Source organism: Carcharodon carcharias, chromosome 9, assembly GCF_017639515.1.
Source record: "Carcharodon carcharias isolate sCarCar2 chromosome 9, sCarCar2.pri, whole genome shotgun sequence".
NCBI lineage: Eukaryota > Metazoa > Chordata > Chondrichthyes > Lamniformes > Lamnidae > Carcharodon > Carcharodon carcharias.
Genome location: NC_054475.1, coordinates 88,082,920 through 88,100,585, shown reverse-complemented (window position 1 = coordinate 88,100,585; position 17,666 = coordinate 88,082,920). Strand labels below are relative to the sequence as shown.

Genomic DNA, 17,666 nt, shown 5'->3' with positions numbered 1-17,666 from the left:
TACATTTTAAATGATCTATCTGCTTGTATCCCCAAGTCTCTCTGGACCTCTACTGTTTCTAGCTTCTCACTGTTTGGAAAGTGCCCTCACATTTGCCTATATTGAAATTCATTTCCCACAATTTTGCCCATTCGCTTTATCTAGCAATATATCTTTGTAATTTTATGCTTCTATCTACACTGCTTACAGTGCATATATCTTTGTGTTATCAGCAAATCCAGATATGTAGCTTTCTATCCTATCATCCTTATAAATCATTAACAAATACAGTGAAAAGCTGAGGCCACAACATAGATCCTTGTAGGGCAATTAGAGTACCTGCCCTAAATTAATCTCCATTTTCTTTCTCCTGCCGCTCAGACAACTTCCTAACCAAGTCAATAATTTACCTTCAATTCCATACATTCCAACTTTAGTGAACAGTGTCTTATGATGGACTTTCTTTTGAAAGTTCATATAAATAATATTCATACACATTCCCCTGTTCAACTACTTTAGTCACCTAGCTCTTCAAAAAATTCTATCAGGGTCAACAGGCATGATCTACCCCATACAAATCCATGCTCAGCTGAAAATTTTCAACTTATTTAGTCATCCTGTCCTTAACTATATGCTTTAATAACTTCCCAACAACATGTGTTATCCTAATTGCTCTACAATTCCCTGGTATACCTCCCTCAACTTTCTTAAAAAGAAATAGAAAATAGGAGCATGAGTAGATCATTTGGTCCTTCAAGCCAGCTCTGCCATTCAATACGATCATGGATTGGATTGACATGCACAATTTTTCAATCTAAAGGAATGGTTCTCGAGACAAGAGAAACTTGGTGTTGTATAGTCTGGTAGGTCTTATTAAGGTATTCATAGTCTTAGGTTGTTCAACAGTAAGTATTTATTATCTACTAGAACTACATAAATAGGTTCAGGAAAGGTTCAAACAAGGAACTGTCTCCATGCTTGCTTCTACACATGGCTCTATCCAACACTACATTGACCCCTGGGTATGGATCATGTGCTCTCTTACATCACTGGGCATGGAGGTGGTACTGTACTCAGTCCCAAGTTAACCCTTTTTGTGCCAGGCCCTTATACTACACTTGGAATATTATAGTTGAGACATTTACAATCTTCTCACCTATTTCCTTTAAAACCCTGGGATGGAAAAAATCTGGCTCTGGGTGTATGGTACTCTTTAGTGCCATTATTTTCTTTATTACAGTTATTATGCTTACATTAATTTTGCTGAATTCCTGTCCCAATTCAACACTAGTTTTTTTGAGATTTCTGGCATGCTTACCTCTTCCTCCACTGTGTATATTGATACAAGGTGATTATTCAGCATGTCCGCCATTTTCGTATTTTCAATGGCAACAGCATCATTCTTGGAGTTCAAGGAGTCCACATTGCTCCTGACCACCCAATTCTCCCTATTTGCAAATTTTTTGTGTTGATTTTGTCATCTTGTGCAAGTTTCATTTCCTTCTCCCCTTTTGTAGCTCTATCTGTTGTCACCGTGTCCTGTTCTTTGTAACTTTCCCATTGAGCAAGATCTGTGCTTTTTTTTTGCATTTTTGTATGTTTTTTTCTATTAGTTGACGTTGTCCCTTACTCCTCTAATCATCTATGGCTGCTTTTTTTGGCAAGTAGTATGCTTGCCCTTTAGGGGCATAAACTGGTTCTGTATCATATTAAGTTAGTTTTGAACAAATCTCACTAACCATCTGTCATTTTTCCCGTTAAGTAGCTTGTCTAGTTTACTAGACTCTCTCTGTCTCACTGAAGTCAGCCTTACCTAAATCTTAAATCGTAATAGCTGTTTCACACTTCTCCCTTTCAAATGCCAAGGTGAATTCAGTATATGACCATTATTAGATAAATGTTCACACACTACTAAGCTGTTAATTAAATCTGGCTCACTGCTCATTACTAAATTTGATAACATGCACAGGTGACCCATGAGCACTGATGTGTTGTCAGCCTGATCTCTGAGTGCCTTTCAGAAGTGATGATCACCTCATGGGGTGGAATTTTATGGCAACTGGATTTTACAGTCCCGCTGAAGTCAATGGAGCTAAGAATGGCCCGCTGCATTTTACAGTCCTGTCGCTGCCCCAACAGGTCTGTAAAATTCCAACCATGATGTTTTGTTTTGATTTTGTCCCATTCTAAATTTGTAAAACCTCCTCTCTGCTATAACATTTTATGACTGTGAGATTAACTGGTTATCATTGGATTTGTACTCTCAGGTTAAACTCACTGTCATGAAAACAACATAATTTTTTCATAATATTTTTATGGTTTATTGAGTAAGTATAGTTGAGTCTGTGTGTGATTCAATTACATTTGGAGTCAAGTCGACTGCAAGTTTAAATCATCAAAAGAAACTAGGTGCCTGACATGCTAATGAGTAAACATGGATGCTGGCTTACCATGTAGGGCGTGAAGGAAATTTGCATTTTTAAATAAATGAAGAAATTGTTTGGATTTCAAAGGGATCTTTATTTGTTTACAACTAGCCAGATAAGCAAGGCCAAGGAATGTGTTTTGTTCCCCCAACGGTAACTGACAATATATATTGGCAACATGAAAGTTTTTATATTATGAGGAAGATACAGTTTCTAAGACATATTGAACAATAGAATTTACATTTTAAAAAGAGAGAAACATATATAAAGGAGAATGAAAGGTTATGTGTTAGAAGGCTATGTAAAATCTAACAGGAGTGTGTGAAATAGCCTTAATGCCGCCTCCAGCATTTGTGCGTATGTCTGCTATCTAATGAAACTGAAGCTGGAGAAAAGCCATTTAGAATTCCACTGTCCAGGGTATTGTATTATCTTGCTGAGTTTGTTTTAAATCTAAATCTATTGTGGACCATTGTCTTAAAGGGAGTGTTTAATTAAGAATTTTAGGAGTTATTATCATAGTAATTGCAGTCTTATGCATGTGCTTGACATCTTTTGTTTTGTTAATAAATATTTTAATTTAATTTTTTTAAATCTCTGAAGGTCTTGGTGGACTTATTATTTCTGAATTCAGTGCACACATCTCGTAATAAATACAAATTGTAAAACCATAGTGACTGCGCAACCAGGTTTCCCGTGTGGATTTGGTCCACCTGGCACACATCACTTCCTTAATGCCTCTCAGCTAAACTCACTGTCAGTCTTTCACTAAATTAGCTTCCTGCAGCGTAACTTTGACAATAACGATAAACATAAATCTCCTCCAATTAAATATTGGGAAGGATAGACACCCTTTTCAATCCCTGCCACAAATTCTGTTCCCTATCCACTGACTTCACCCCTCTCCTTGGTTACAGTTTGAGGCTGAACCAGACTGTTCGCAGCCCTCATGCCATATTTGACCCCAAGATGAGTTCTGACCACTTACCAAGACTGCCTGCTTCACTACTGTAACATTGCTCTTGCCTCAGCTCATCTGCTGCTGAAACCTTGATCCCTGCTTTTGTTACCTCTAGACTTGACTATTCTAATGCACTCCTGGTCAGCCTCCCATGTTCTGCCCTCCATAAACTTGATGCCATCTAAAACTCTGCTGCCCTTATCCTAACTCACACCAAGTCTGGTTCTCCAATCACCTTTGTGCTCGCTGACATACACTGGCTCCCAGTTGATCATCATCTAAATTTTGCACTCCTCATCCTTGTTTTCAAGTCTCTCGATGGCCTCACCCTTCTTTATCTCTATAATCTCCTCCAATTCAACAACACTCCACGATATCTGCGCTCCTCTAATTCTGGCCTTTGAAGCATGCCCAATTTCAATCGTTCAGTGCCTGCAGCTGCCTCAATCCTAAACTCTGGAATTCTTTGCCTAAAGCTCTCCACCTCTCTAACTCACTTTCCTCCTTTAAGACGCCCCTTAAAACCTACCTCTTTGACCAAGCTTTTAGTCACCTGCCTTTATACTGCTTTAATTGTTTGGCATCATATTTTAAATTATAATGCCTGTGTGAAGCACCTTGAGATGCTTCATTATATTAAGGGCACTATATAAATACAAGTTGCTGTTCTAAGAGACGTGCACAGCAGAGTAAATACACTAATTTTGCACTCTCAGAGGGGAGAAACACCCAAAGAGAAAGGGTTGAAGACAGGGCTACAAGGTCGTAGCTCTGATTCCCTTTGAGTGTGGCCTCCTGATGGAACTGTGGGGTCAGTAAACCTTACACTTATTTATTCCTACCAAAATATTCATGCTATTTCATTCTGGAGTTCCAGAGAAGAAAATATTAACTTCAACTCTTCGAACAGTGCCCTCTCATTGACTTCTTCCTATAAGGTTAGCTGACAATTGCTAGTGATGCTCTTGATCCCTATGGTCACTGCCAGTGATGTAGTTTTATACAATTCACTTTTGGGCAATGACTGATCATTTCTGTTTCATAATTATATCCAAAAGGGATGCACTTAAACAGCTTTCAGGGGACTAAATTAGAACAAAATGACAGAGGGGAGGCAATGAAACCTTCCTGTGATTATAGCTTAGAGTACACGCTTCATTATAGGCTTCTATTATTACAAATCACATTATAATGATTTTAGTCGGAGACTGTACAGAAACACTGTGCTCTAGCGGTTTCTAAACTATTTCAATAATGTTCACAGCCTGTCAATAAATAGAGCAAGCAAGCAATCAGAAAGTCACAAACTTCAGGATCAATAATGTTTCAACTCCTGTAAGGAAGGAAATTAAAATAATAAATAATGGGGAGAAATTTACTGCTGAAGGATATTTAACCCGTTCAGCATTATCTGCCTAAGGATCCTTTTGGCGGAGACTCAAGTTCCACTGAGTCACTTCCAATGATACTGGCTTTGTGTTCGAGAACTGAGATTCATTTCTGCCAATTCTTGCTGGTTTGACTGTCATATTTTTGTGGATCAGCTCATTTAAATATCTTGGCTGTTCTGTAGTGCATATCCTATTTAAGATGAAAGTACTATGTGAGAAGTTTTTCAAGGTTCCAGTGCAGTCTTTAAAAAGCAAAGTATGGCTGAAAAGAACAGCAGGAAAGATCAGAAACAGGTGATGGTGAAATGGAAGGGCATGAGTTCACAGAGAACACCGTGCCTTTATAATTCTTTTCCTATTTCATCCTGTATTGTCAATAAGCTGCATCAATTACCTTCATAACATTCTTTCTATTTAAAGCATTACAGCCTCGGTTCAAACATGGACAAAATAGCTGAATTCCAGAGGTGAGGTGAGGTGAGATTGACTGCACTTGACATCAAGGCAGCATTTGACCGAGTGTGGCATCAAGGAGCCTTAGCAAAACTAGAGTCAATGGGAATCTGGAGAAAGCTCTCCGCTGGTTGGAGGCATACTTAGCACAAAGGAAGATGGCTCTGGTTGTTGGAGGTCAATCATCTTAGTTCCAGGACCTCACTGCAGGAGTTCCTCAGAGTAGTGTCCTAGGCCCAGCCATCTTCAGCTGCTTCATCAATGACCTTCCTTCCATCATTAGTTCAGAAGTGGGGATGTTCGCTGATGATGGCACAATGTTCAGTACCAATCGTGACTCCTCAGATACCAAAGCAGTCCATGTCCAATATCTGGACTTGGGCTGACAAGTGGCCAGTAACATTTGCGCCACACAAGTGCCAGGCAATGGCCATCTCCAGCAAGAGAGAATCTAACCATCGCCTCTTGATATTCAATGGCATTACCATCGCTGAATCTCACACTATCAACATCCTGGGGGTTACCATTGACCTAAAACTGAACTGGACTAGCCCTATAAATACTAAAGCTATAAAAGCAGGTCAGAGGCTGGGAATCCTGTGGCAAGTAACTCACCTCCTGACTCCCCAAAGCCTGTCCACCATCTACAAGACACAAGACAGGGGTTTGATGGAACATCTCCGATTACTTGGATGAGTGCAGCTCCAACAACACTCAAGAAGCTCGACATATCCAGGACAAAGCAGCCTGCTTGATTGGCACCCCTTCTGCAAACATTCACTCCCTCTGCTGCCACTGTTCATTGATGGTGGTGTGTACCATCTACAAGATGCACTACAGAAACTCACAAACGCTCCTTAGACAGCACTTTCCAAACCCACAACCACTACCATCTAGAAGGGCAAGGGTAGCAAACACATGGGAACACCACCACCTGGAAGTTTTCCTCCATGCCACTCACCATACTGACCTGGAAATATATTGCCATTCCTTCACTGTCACTGGCTCAAAATCCTGGAACTCCCTCCTTAACAGCAATGTGGGTGTACCTACACCACATGGACTGCAGCGGTTGAAGAAGGCAGCTTACCACCATTTTCTCAAGGGCAATTAGTGGTGGCCAATAAATGCTTGCCTAGTCAGCGATGCCCACATCCAGTAAATGAATTTAAAAAAAGCAACTTATGAGCTGCATTCTAACCTCTCTTTTGTCTTCTTCAGATTTTCCAGGGATGATAAGCTGGCTCCAGTGTGCTTGACCTCGCTAACATTTCAGAGTATGTGCTGCCATTCATAGCATCCCTCACAAGCACCAACCTAGACCGAGTAATCCAGAGGAAAATAGATTGAATGATGCAGGTGTCACAAGTGTGAATGATAGCTGGGTGGAACATGACATTATTGATTAAAGGGCCATGGTACATTGCTGCTCAACTCAAGGTTGCCAGTAGAAATGGTAAAAGGATTTCTGCATTGCTGGCCGCCTCTCTTGTAATAACAGTGTAGCTGACCGGCCAACGTGGAAGAAAACAGTGAAACTTGGCTTAGCATGTCTCGAGGACCATCTGTGTTAAACTTGCAACATCTAACGTGCCCAGAGAAGACCAGAGGTGGCCCAGCTGCAGAAGTTCTCCCAAGCACAAACGACAGCATGCTCTATGGACGTTGATGCTGATCCTTTGTTGGCTCTTCAATCATGAGAGAAAGATGATGAAGTCACTAGCTTGTACCATGAGGAGTCTGCCACCAAAGTTATGCAGGTTTCCTTTATAAGGAAGTTATAAAGGAAAATTCCCAAATCCTGAAAATTCCAACAATCTCAAATGAAATCAGAAAATACTAGAAATACTTAGCAATTCAGACAGCATCTGCAAATGATAATATTAATATTTTGGAAATAGCCCATCTTTAAATGTTGCCTGACCTGTTGATTGTTTCCAGAATTTTCTGCTTTTGTTTGAGATTATAAAGAAATGTCCACCTTTGATTCCTCAGAGACATTGGGGATCAGAGAATGCGCCTTTTATGAGAATTGATTAATTTCCTGATACCTAGTCCATCCTTGCCAATGTGAAAAATCTTTTTACAGGCTCATGGTGAGCAAAGATGTTCAAGTGCCAGCGACCCAACCTTTATAAGGTAAATGTGGTAACATACCCAAACTTTGGGTGTAACGTAATCAAATGTCAGGTGATCACCCCTCCAGGAATATATCCAACCGGGAGTTGGCAACCCTAGCTGGGATGGTCAAATTTGATTTCCAGGACTTTGTTGTAAGGATTGTATTGTTCTGTTGTACACCTCAATTATTTTGACTCTGCTCTACCACTTAATCTCTTCAAGTACCTCAATATCTTCAAATTTAAGATAATCTGTTCTAATTTACAATGTCAAATCTCTACCTGCTGGCCTTGGAGGAGGCACAGTGTAGATTTACCAGAATGTTATCTATGGACTCCAAAGGTTTAATTAGGAGGAGAGATTACACAAACTAGGGGTGTATTCCCTGAAATTGAGGAGGTTAAGGCGTGATTTGATTTTAAAAATTCAAGATATTAGTGGGAACCGATAGGATGGATAGAGAAAAAATATTTCTACTGGTTGGGGAATCTCTAGGATTAGGGACATAGCCTAAAAAATAGAGCCAGATCTTTCAGGAATAAAATTGGCATATTATTTACTAATTAACTTCTACCTGTGAAAGATAATAGATGTTTGGAACTCTCTTCTGTAAATGTTGATACTGGATTAATAGCTAATTTCAACTCTGAATTTGATAGCTTTTTGTTAGCAAAGGTATTAAGGGATATGGAGTTAGGTCACTAATTCGCCATGACCTTACAGATTGGCAGAATAAGCTTGGGTCGTTCCTGTTCCTATGCTGTCATTACCTGCAGGACATCAGGACTATATTCTAGCACACATCTGACTTCTCAGCTCTAATCTGCTGCTGAATTGGGTCCTGAAGACAAACCTGTTTTTGTTCTAGGTTAACTTCCATTTCGGTGATTCTGTGCTTTCTGTGATGTCTGCCTTTACTTCTTCCTTGTAATGTGACTGCTGGACAGTCTCTGTTCCACTACTTGGTCTGCCTCTGTGGGATAATTTTCACCTCCTCCACTGGGACTTGTCACTTTACGTTGAGCTAGCTCTGATCTGTTCCTGCTCTGGATGTTGCTCTGACGCTGCTTAAGAACCTTCACTCACTTCCCATGATCATTGACTTTACCCTTTTCCATTTGTCATTCGGAAATCCTACACCATCTTTTGCTGGATTGGTTTGATCCTCCAGAAGCTCCTGCTCTCAATCTTGTGTGCTCCTTACCACCCTGCCACTGTTTCTTCAATCATCTTGATCTGCACTAACTCTGTGGATTTACCTTTTGCTCTCCAATGGCTGCCTAGTGATTCATCATTCTTGAACAAATCTCTTGCCATCTATGATCTCATTGTGGATGACTGCACTGACATTCTTGCTTTGACTGAAATTTGGTGAATGGTGGTAGCATCTTGCTCCTTACTGAAGCCCCCCAGGCTGACTAGGCTTTCCACCACCTGCTTCCCCAAACCACTGCTTTTGTATTGTGACCCTTACTATCAAGTCACACCTTGGCCTCTCCCCCTACTCCTTTGGTACCTTCACCTTCTTGGAGCATCTCACTTTTTCCAACCCTCTGAGTGAGTGGGCAAATGCATGTCAGATGCAGTACAATGTGGATAAATGTGAGGTTATCCACTTTGGTAGCAAAAACAGGAAGGCAGATTATTATCTGAATAGCTATAAATTGAGAGAGGGGAATGTGCAACGAGACCTGGATGTCCTTGTACACCAGTCGCTGAAGGTAAGCATGCAGGTACAGCAGGCGGTAAAGAAGGAAAATTGTATTTTGGCCTTCATAGTGAGACGATTCGAGTCCAGGAACAGGGATGTCTTGCTGCAATTATACAGGGCCTTGGTGAGACCACACCTGGAATATTGTGTGCAGTTTTAGTCTCCTTATCTGAGGAAGGATGTTCTTGTAATAGAGGGAGTGCAGCGAAGGTTTACCAGACTGATTCCTGGGATGGCGGGTCTGACATACGAGGAGAGATTGAGTCAGTTAGGATTACACTTGCTGGAGTTCAGAGGAATGAGGGGGGACCTCATAGCAACCTATAAAATTCTAACAGGACTAGACAGGGTAGATGCAGGAAGGATGTTCCCAATGGTGGGGGAGTCCAGAACCAGGGGTCACAGTCTGAGGATATGGGGTAGACCATTTAGGACTGAGATGAGGAGAAATTTCTTCACCCAGAGAGTGGTGAGCCTGTGGAATTCGCTACCACAGAAAGTAGTTGAGGCCAAACATTGCATGTTTTCAAGAAGGAGTTAGATATAGCTCTTGGGGTGAAAGGGATCAAAGGGTAAGAGGAGAAAGCAGGAGCAGGCTAATTAGTTGCATGATCAGCCATGATCATAATGAATGGTGAAGCAGGCTTGAAGGGCCGAATGGGCTACTCCTGCTCCTAGTTTCTCTCAACTTTTTCTTTTAGAGTTCTCATTGTCTGCTACCACCACCCCCAGTCCCCATTCCTTCCATGTCCCACTGAGTTTCTCCCCTTGAAATCATACTTTATTACTACCAGAACTAATCAGGTGCGTAAATGGGGAGGAAAAATTTTTCCCTGACCTACCTTCTGAATGATGGGATAGAGTGAGAAGGCTGACACATGAGCCTCCAATTCCAGATCCGAAAACTGTAATCCGTAAGGGATCCCCTCCAAAGAATGCAATGTTCTCACTGATCCAGCGCAGGGCCTGGATCTGATCCAGCAATCCATAATTGCCTTTTGCAGCTTGATCCCCAGTGCTCAAGAAACCTGCAATGAACAGAAAGCATTGTGTACATCTTTAATTATGCACAAGCATGGGGCACAAATTTCTCAACACGTACTGTGACATCTGCTGTATAAATAGTGCCTTAGGTGATTGAGCTTTCTGAACACAAGGAAAAGAGAGGCTTTTACAATCATGCAACATATAAAAAGGCTCTGTGCTGCATCTCTTGTGCATTATGTTATGATCCCAGTTGCGGTTAATACTGGAGAAGTCAGGTCCGAGAATGAAACCTGGCTTGATAGATTCTGACGTTTTTTTTTAAAAACCATGGAGGAAAGTTACTGAACAAATTCACAGGAGTCTACTGACGAACTTTTAATACAAAGAATAACATGTTTTTTTAAAACAAGACAAGTTACACCAGACAAAAAGGTTAGAAAGATCTCAATGCAAACATAAGAAGGCAATTCAAATTCCCACTATTCCTTTACCCCAGCAATATCTTTACAATGCTTGGGACTGGCACAGATGCACATAGATTTCTTCCAGTGAATTCCTGAGCATTCACTTGTTGCTTCTCACCAGGACACCCAAAACCGGACTCTAAACTCACTGTTTCTTCAACTGGTGAGCAAATAAATGAATTCCCTAAACCTGGTCTTCCAGTAGCACTTCTGCTAAACTGATCACTTTTCTGAGTCCTACTGCCCCACTAGCCTTGCAGAATTTCTTCTCAGAGAGCTCACAAATCCCCATTTTCTCTTTCTGACCCACACTCCCTCTCTCAACTCCTGTCTTTATCTGTGCCTATGTCACTGGACCACTGTCGCTAGGCAACAGTACAGCTTTCTACTTTTTGTTTTGTTTTCGAAACACTGCATGTTCCACCTCTCTTAACCCATCTTTTCAACTTCAGGGGTTGTAAGACTTCATTAAAAATGTATATATATATAAACAAATCCAAAAAACCTTTTAGTCACACGTCTATCCAGACACCCAGACACCAAGGTTCATAAACAAAATCTCAATTAAACAAACTATTTTTACATTTCTTAATATGCAAATATATAAATTCAACTTAAAATTATATATTGTTCATAACAATTAACAATAGGAGTCAATGTAAAGTAGTTTCCACGTTACACCAATGCTAACCTTGTGAATATAAATCTAGAACGAAGACTTCACCTGACTCTGACGCAAAGCAGCATGAAACTGCTTCCTTCAAAGAGTTTTATTCTATTTCACTCTCGTGTCAGGTCAGTCCGTGATCCAGATTGAGTCATCAGTTACACTCTATTGAGAGAATGAAATCACTGTGTGCTGACACTGCAATTGAATTATCAATTAACCTTTAAAAAAAATTGCCTTAAATTAGCGAGCTTATATCTATTTATTTCTGTTCGTCAGGAACGTATGCCCCAAAGATCTGTGGAGGATAGGGCCACTACCCAATGTAAATACCAGATACACCTAGCCATGGCCACCACTGTTCACCCAACCAAGGACTGAAGGCCTTTAGCAGCTCTTGAGTGCATTTGGGTGCAGTCCCCTCAACCAACCCCTCCCCTCCACCACTTCAGCAAAAGATACTGAGATACAGCAAATGACAATGTGCGTGGCCAATCAAGGTTGATGCTGTTCTCTCCATGATTTGTACCCTTTGTAAAGGAACATTTACACACCTCACAAAAAGAATTCCTCCTCCACTTCAGGGGCCTAGCCTAGGCTCTGAGGTTGGCTGCACTTCCACCAAGGAATTGCGGAGGTGTATTTGGTCAATAATATGCTGGATTCCAACTTAGGGCTTGGCTACAGGAACTTCAGCTTTTCTCCCCCTGATGTCAATGGCCTAGTAAAGGCAGGTGAGGGCTCAGCTCCTGCTGGGTCACCATGAAATCACTAATATAAGGCTGAGCCTTGGCATATAATGAGTCCAGTGGACTTGTAGCCGCTCTGGTAGATTCCCATAGGAGTTATGGTGAGAGTCCAATAGAACAGATACCGATTTTTGATCTTATAGTATTGGAACTCATGGATTGCAGTAAAAGTAAAGCTGATACAGTTACAATATTCGGTTTCTAAATGTCTCTAACTTGCTTTATAGATAGTGTTACCAAACACGCTACTGACACCCATATTATCCAGTTGGAATGACATCTGTATACAGGGCACTGGGGGGTTCCTGGTTGCATATTTCTATGCGCAGACCCAGCCATGTCTAGATTGGGAGGCCAGAGCCTTATCAAAAAATATTGGTCCCAGGCTTCATTTTAGTAATAGTGGTGATTGTCATGTCTCCATCCCTTGACAAAGTAAGAGAATGTCAAATGGAAGCAGGTCAGGTGCAGCAGCTTCATTGAGATGAGAACCATCTTAGTCTTAAAGCCTCTGGAAAAATATTCCGAGTCAGTCACTTCTCAGCCTTACATCATTTAGGGAGTACTTTGTAGAAGTAGTAGATTAGAAGCTAGAACAGGTAGTAGACACAGTTACATTTAGAGTTTGTGACAATATTGGAAGTTTTAAAAAATTTTATTCCGGAAACTGAAAATTGTGTGACCACACATCAGAGTTCATTCCTGTATTTGGTTTTTCAACTTCTATATACTATATATATATATATATATATATATAATTCCTTTCGTGGGCTGCAGAATGATGGTTCCCCTAGTCCATTTTTTCTTCTTATGCACTCTCCTGCTGATGCAGTGATCAAAGATCTTCTCCATCTTCTTTATAAATATTCCCCCCATTACCCTGATTAAGTCGTAATCCTATCTGCATATTATTATACAGGATGCAGCAATGATTTTGGGGACTCTGGCTAGGCTTCAACAGATTCATTCAGGCATCTAAAAGAGACCAGAATGCCAATAGTCTTGTCAACTGAGTTCCTGTAGTTTCCTGAGCCTCATTATGTTTGTTCTTCCTCTCTGTGGATGCCATATGGAATCAAAAGTCATGACTGTAGGCAATAATCCTGATACCTAATCAGTCATCCTGATACATGGTTTTGAATTATCAGGGCTGATATGATGGATTGCTGCATGATGAAAGCATCATGAAAGGTTCCAACAGCGGGTGTAAACATGCAGTATAGAGTGAAAAACATTGCACACTAGCTGCATAAATTGAAGGGGTTTTAGGTGCAACATCAGTTGCAGCAATTACTCCTTGTACCTATGGGAGCCCTTCAAATCTATAGAGTTTAATTGCTCTCTTTGATTCATAGGTTCAGTGGAGATGCTAACTGTGAGGTCAATCTGAATAGACATGTGACCCTCTTCATATAGTGGTCAGCTGCTCCCTGACTGATGTGACATAGGTTATCCAAGACAGTCTGGAAAGAATCAGTGTTGAATTTTCCTTGTTGAGGTGGTCTGCAGGTCTTTGGCCATCGGCTGTCACCAACCCAATACCCCCTGGGGGAAGTACACCTTCTGAGGAATTGGTTAGCAGATAAAATCTTAGGTTTGTAAATCTCGCTGACTCGGTATCCATGGGCTGAATTTTCCTGGCACCATAATGGTGGGCTTGGATGCAGGGGAGTCAGGAAAATGGAGTTGGGGTGGGGGGGGGGGGGGGGGGTGTGTGGGGGGTGGGGGTGGTGTTGCCATGTCAGGAAAACACATTCCTATCACCAGGAAGTTTTCCATGGGCAGGTGGGAATCCAATCTGCTGCTTGCACCACAGGGGTGGGCAGCTAAGTAAGCTGATTATGGGAGTAAACGAGGTCCAATTTGCCAGACACACTGGTATTTTGTCACTGGCAGAGTGAACCCACTCCCCCAAACTGCCACATGAGGCGGCAGCCATCTCCATGCAGACAGCCTCCGTGTGACAGGCCTCTGGAGCTGGAAGTCGCACACCCAAAGATGGGGTTTCTACCAGGAAATGTGGCACCTACTGTCCAAACAATGCAGTTGGAGGGGTTTCCCCTCTGCATCAAAGGGCTAATGGCTTTGCCACTAATAATTTAAATATTAAATACATGCTGCTAAGAATGTTGAGGCCACCTGTCCTAGTGGGACTGCTGGCCCTCTGACTGGGTCTGCAGCATCAGGAGCTGCCCACTGTCCTTAATAGGATGATGGAGGTGGCCCACTAGGGTGCCAACTTCAGGAAGTTCAAACTGTTGGATGTGCTCCCAATAAGTATGAAGTGAATTATAATCCTAACCCCATTTGGGCCTAACCCAGATCAGGAGCACTCCCCTCATAATCATCAATACCCAAATTTAAAATAGTCACTTCTTGCAGACACTTGTTTTGTGTCTAAGCAAGTGAACCATTTCTTCCGCAAGGAAGATAACCATTAAGAGCTATTACCTTTTTCAAGATAGCCTTTTCAAATAATAATCAGCCAGGTTATAATTATCCAGATATTATAAGGGCCTGTGGTCTCTCTTCAAAAAATTATATCTCCCCACTTTAGGAATACACAGATCCTTAAAGCTGTATACAGAAGACTATGTGAGGTGTTACGTCTTAATAAATTATTTATAAGTTTATAAGAGGACAGTAACAGTAATACACTTTAAAGTGGATAAGTGCACTGCAGCATTAAAGATTAGAGAAAGATGGAAAACATAAGCTTAGGTCTAATACACAATCCAGTAAAAGAAACTCTTAAAATGCTACAGACTAAAATCTCTTAGAATATCCATCAAATATTTAAAGCAAAGTGTTACCTTAAATCCCCGAACAATTTAGCTGTCTGAATAGCAAGACCCAAAAACACTTGATTAGAGTGACCAGTTCTTCAACAGCTTGAGAATCATTGGTTTAAGGTTTCTCTTCAGTACTTCTGAGTTTCTGGGAAAAAAGCCTCTATCTTTTATACCCCATTGAACTAAATCACATGGGGGAGAATTTTCTCCATGTCGAATGGGCTGGATGGGGAGTGGGTGTGTCCGTGATCAGCTGCATGCCCCCATTTTATGTGGGCGGGCCAATTAAGGCCCACCCAGCATGATGCGCACCTGGAAGTGCTGAACGCTCCCTGTGCGGGCAGGGGGAGAAGGGAGAGTCAGGGCCTGCACTCTTTCACGCATGTACGCGAAAGAGCGCAGAAATCTCCTGAGGCATGGAGCTGCCTCGGGGAGATTACTTATGAAAAATTGAAATTAAGAAAAAAAAATTGTTCAGACATGTCCCCTCACATGTCACATCAGCTGAGACATGTCAATGAATTTTAACAAAAATTTTTATTACATTTATAAACCCTTCATGAAACCTCATCCTGCCTGTGGATGAAGTTCCATGATAAATGCGATGGCCACCTGGGTTCTTCGCCTGCCCGCCAACCTTAAGGTTGGGCGGGCAGCCATGCTAATTATTTCAATTGCTATTTAAATGGCCTTAATAGGCCTTTGACAGTTCGGCAGATGCGCAGCCGACTCTGGGTTCGCACCCGCCAAACTGAAGATTGGAATGACGTGCGGTGACATCGACGATGTCACCACATGCCATTTTATCTGTCAACGAGTAGGGCCTGCCCCCACATGCCGACCCGAAGATTCAGGCAATGATCCTTAGCACTATGGGTGTTGCTTCTTTGTTTAAGCTCCTACAATTTGATTATCCTTTATCATTCACTATTATAGATATTTATTTAACTGTTGAGGAGTGCCTTATTGTATGAACACTGTGAGTGTTTATCTGGTCAATGAATGTGTGCCATGTGTTCTAATATCAACCCTAATTAAGTTCACTTGCTTCTGTATTTTCATAGTGATTCTTAAGCTCTAATACAGGAATAGTCGTTTTAAAGTTTTATTTCTTTTAAGTCATTTAAAGGCTGCATTCTCATAGCATCTGTCCTTTGTAAAAGGTGTCTTATAATGTTTAATTCTGACTGTTAGAAGCTCACTAGCCTTTCATGATATCCTGAGCTTGATTTTATCTTAATACAAAATGACAAGTTCCCGACTGAACTATCCTTAATAGATGTTACTATCCTTTAACATCCCTTTGGTAAAGGATAAAGCATTTAAAATCGTGAAAGGATAGTCTTTATCAATAGCTGTTTCCAAAAAAGGATGCTTTCTAAAATTCCAGTGGATTCCACAAACATGGGGCAGAATGTCCCCCCCCATCCCTTGGGGAGGATGTTGAGGAGCGGGCGTGTGGAGACACGCCTCCAGTCGTCACCACCATTTTATGTGGGCAGGCTAAATAAGGCCCACCCAGCGTGACATCCGCACGGAAGCACTATGCGCTCCCTGTACGGGCAGGGGGAAATTCCCTGAGCCAAGAGTGCGCTCTTTGACGCATGCGCATGAAAGAGCGCACTCATCTCCCTGAGGATAAGTGCTATCTCAGGGAGATTGGCTCCACAGTTAAAAATTTGAAAAAGAGAGAAAAAAAAATCCCTGACATATCCTCCCGTCCATCACTTTTAAATAGACTTCAATTACATTTTTTAAAACCTACATGAAACCTCAACCTACCCGTGGATGAGGTTTCATGCTTTTCCTAATGCCCGCCAGGGCTCCTGACCTGCCGGCCAACCTTAAGGTTGGACAGGCAGGTCCATTAATTACTTTAATGACTCTGTCAAAGACCTCAATTGGCCATTGACAGGCTGGTGGGAGTTAAGCTGATTCTGCTGAGTCCCCGCCTATCTGAAAATTTAAATGGGGCGCAGTGACGTTGGGAGTTCCGCCTGATGTCATCCTGCGCCATTTTATGTGTTGTGAGTGGGCCCCGCACCCCCCCGCCCCGCTCACCGACTGGGAAATCTTAGCCATGAAGTAATGTCCATCTGTCTTTAATTAAATTCAGTACTGCCCGTGTGTTTGTGAAAGACTTCTGGGTAAAATGACCCTTTTCTAACAACTTATTCAATTCTAAAGTTTAATCTTCTAATTATACATGAATTCTACCTAATATCTAAATTCCACCTAACTATCTCTATAATCCAACTGGATCCCCATTTGGTCCTGAAGCATGCGGGAAAACCCAGCCTCATGAAACAAACATTTTTCATGATGCCATACTCTAAATTCTTCCAAACTGGAATGTTCCATTTCCTTTTTCTCTTCATTATACAGAAATGGAGGAAATGCTGTTGCCTTCTATGGGTTCTGGCTGACCAGGAGACTGTCCCGTTCTTACCAACTGTCATAGGCATATTGGAAAGATTTGCAAGTTGATAATCAACTTGTTTGACTATGTTATGAGCGCACCTTCCAGGGCCATCAAGTTCCAGAGTGGGACGCAAACCTGGAGCTTTTGGCTCAGAGATAGGAGCGCTACCGCTGCACTGCAAAACACCCTTGTCTAAAGAGTGATTAGATTTCAGAAATGACTTAATTGACTGATTGCACTCTGGTGGAATGCCTAAAGGTTATAAAGAATGCTATATAAATGCCAGTGCATTCTTTTTCCTTTTTTCAGGTGAAGCATTCTGGACACAAGTTACAACAGGGTCACAGGTCAAGTATAAAATTAATACCAAGTCATCTGTGAGCCAAAGGTTTTATTTATGCTTTATGCATCCTTCAATCAAAAGGCATGATCCTTGTATTCTGGAGACTGAGCTACAGCCAGCCTGAGGCCAAGCCCGAGTTCCCCATCTCTTCTCAAAAGCTCCCCAACTCTCACAACACAAAACAAAATACAGCTGTTTGT

At 41.6% G+C, this 17,666-nt stretch overlaps 1 protein-coding gene across 1 annotated transcript in view; it reads right to left on the bottom strand.

Moving 5' to 3' along the window:
- The window catches only part of nlgn3a (neuroligin 3a), a 257,150-nt gene that overhangs the window by 82,868 nt on the left and 156,616 nt on the right, over window positions 1–17,666 (bottom strand). The window contains exon 4 of the mRNA XM_041195469.1: window positions 9,885–10,070. Coding sequence (XP_041051403.1) covers window positions 9,885–10,070 — 186 coding nt within the window. The remainder of the gene's footprint in view (window positions 1–9,884; window positions 10,071–17,666) is intronic.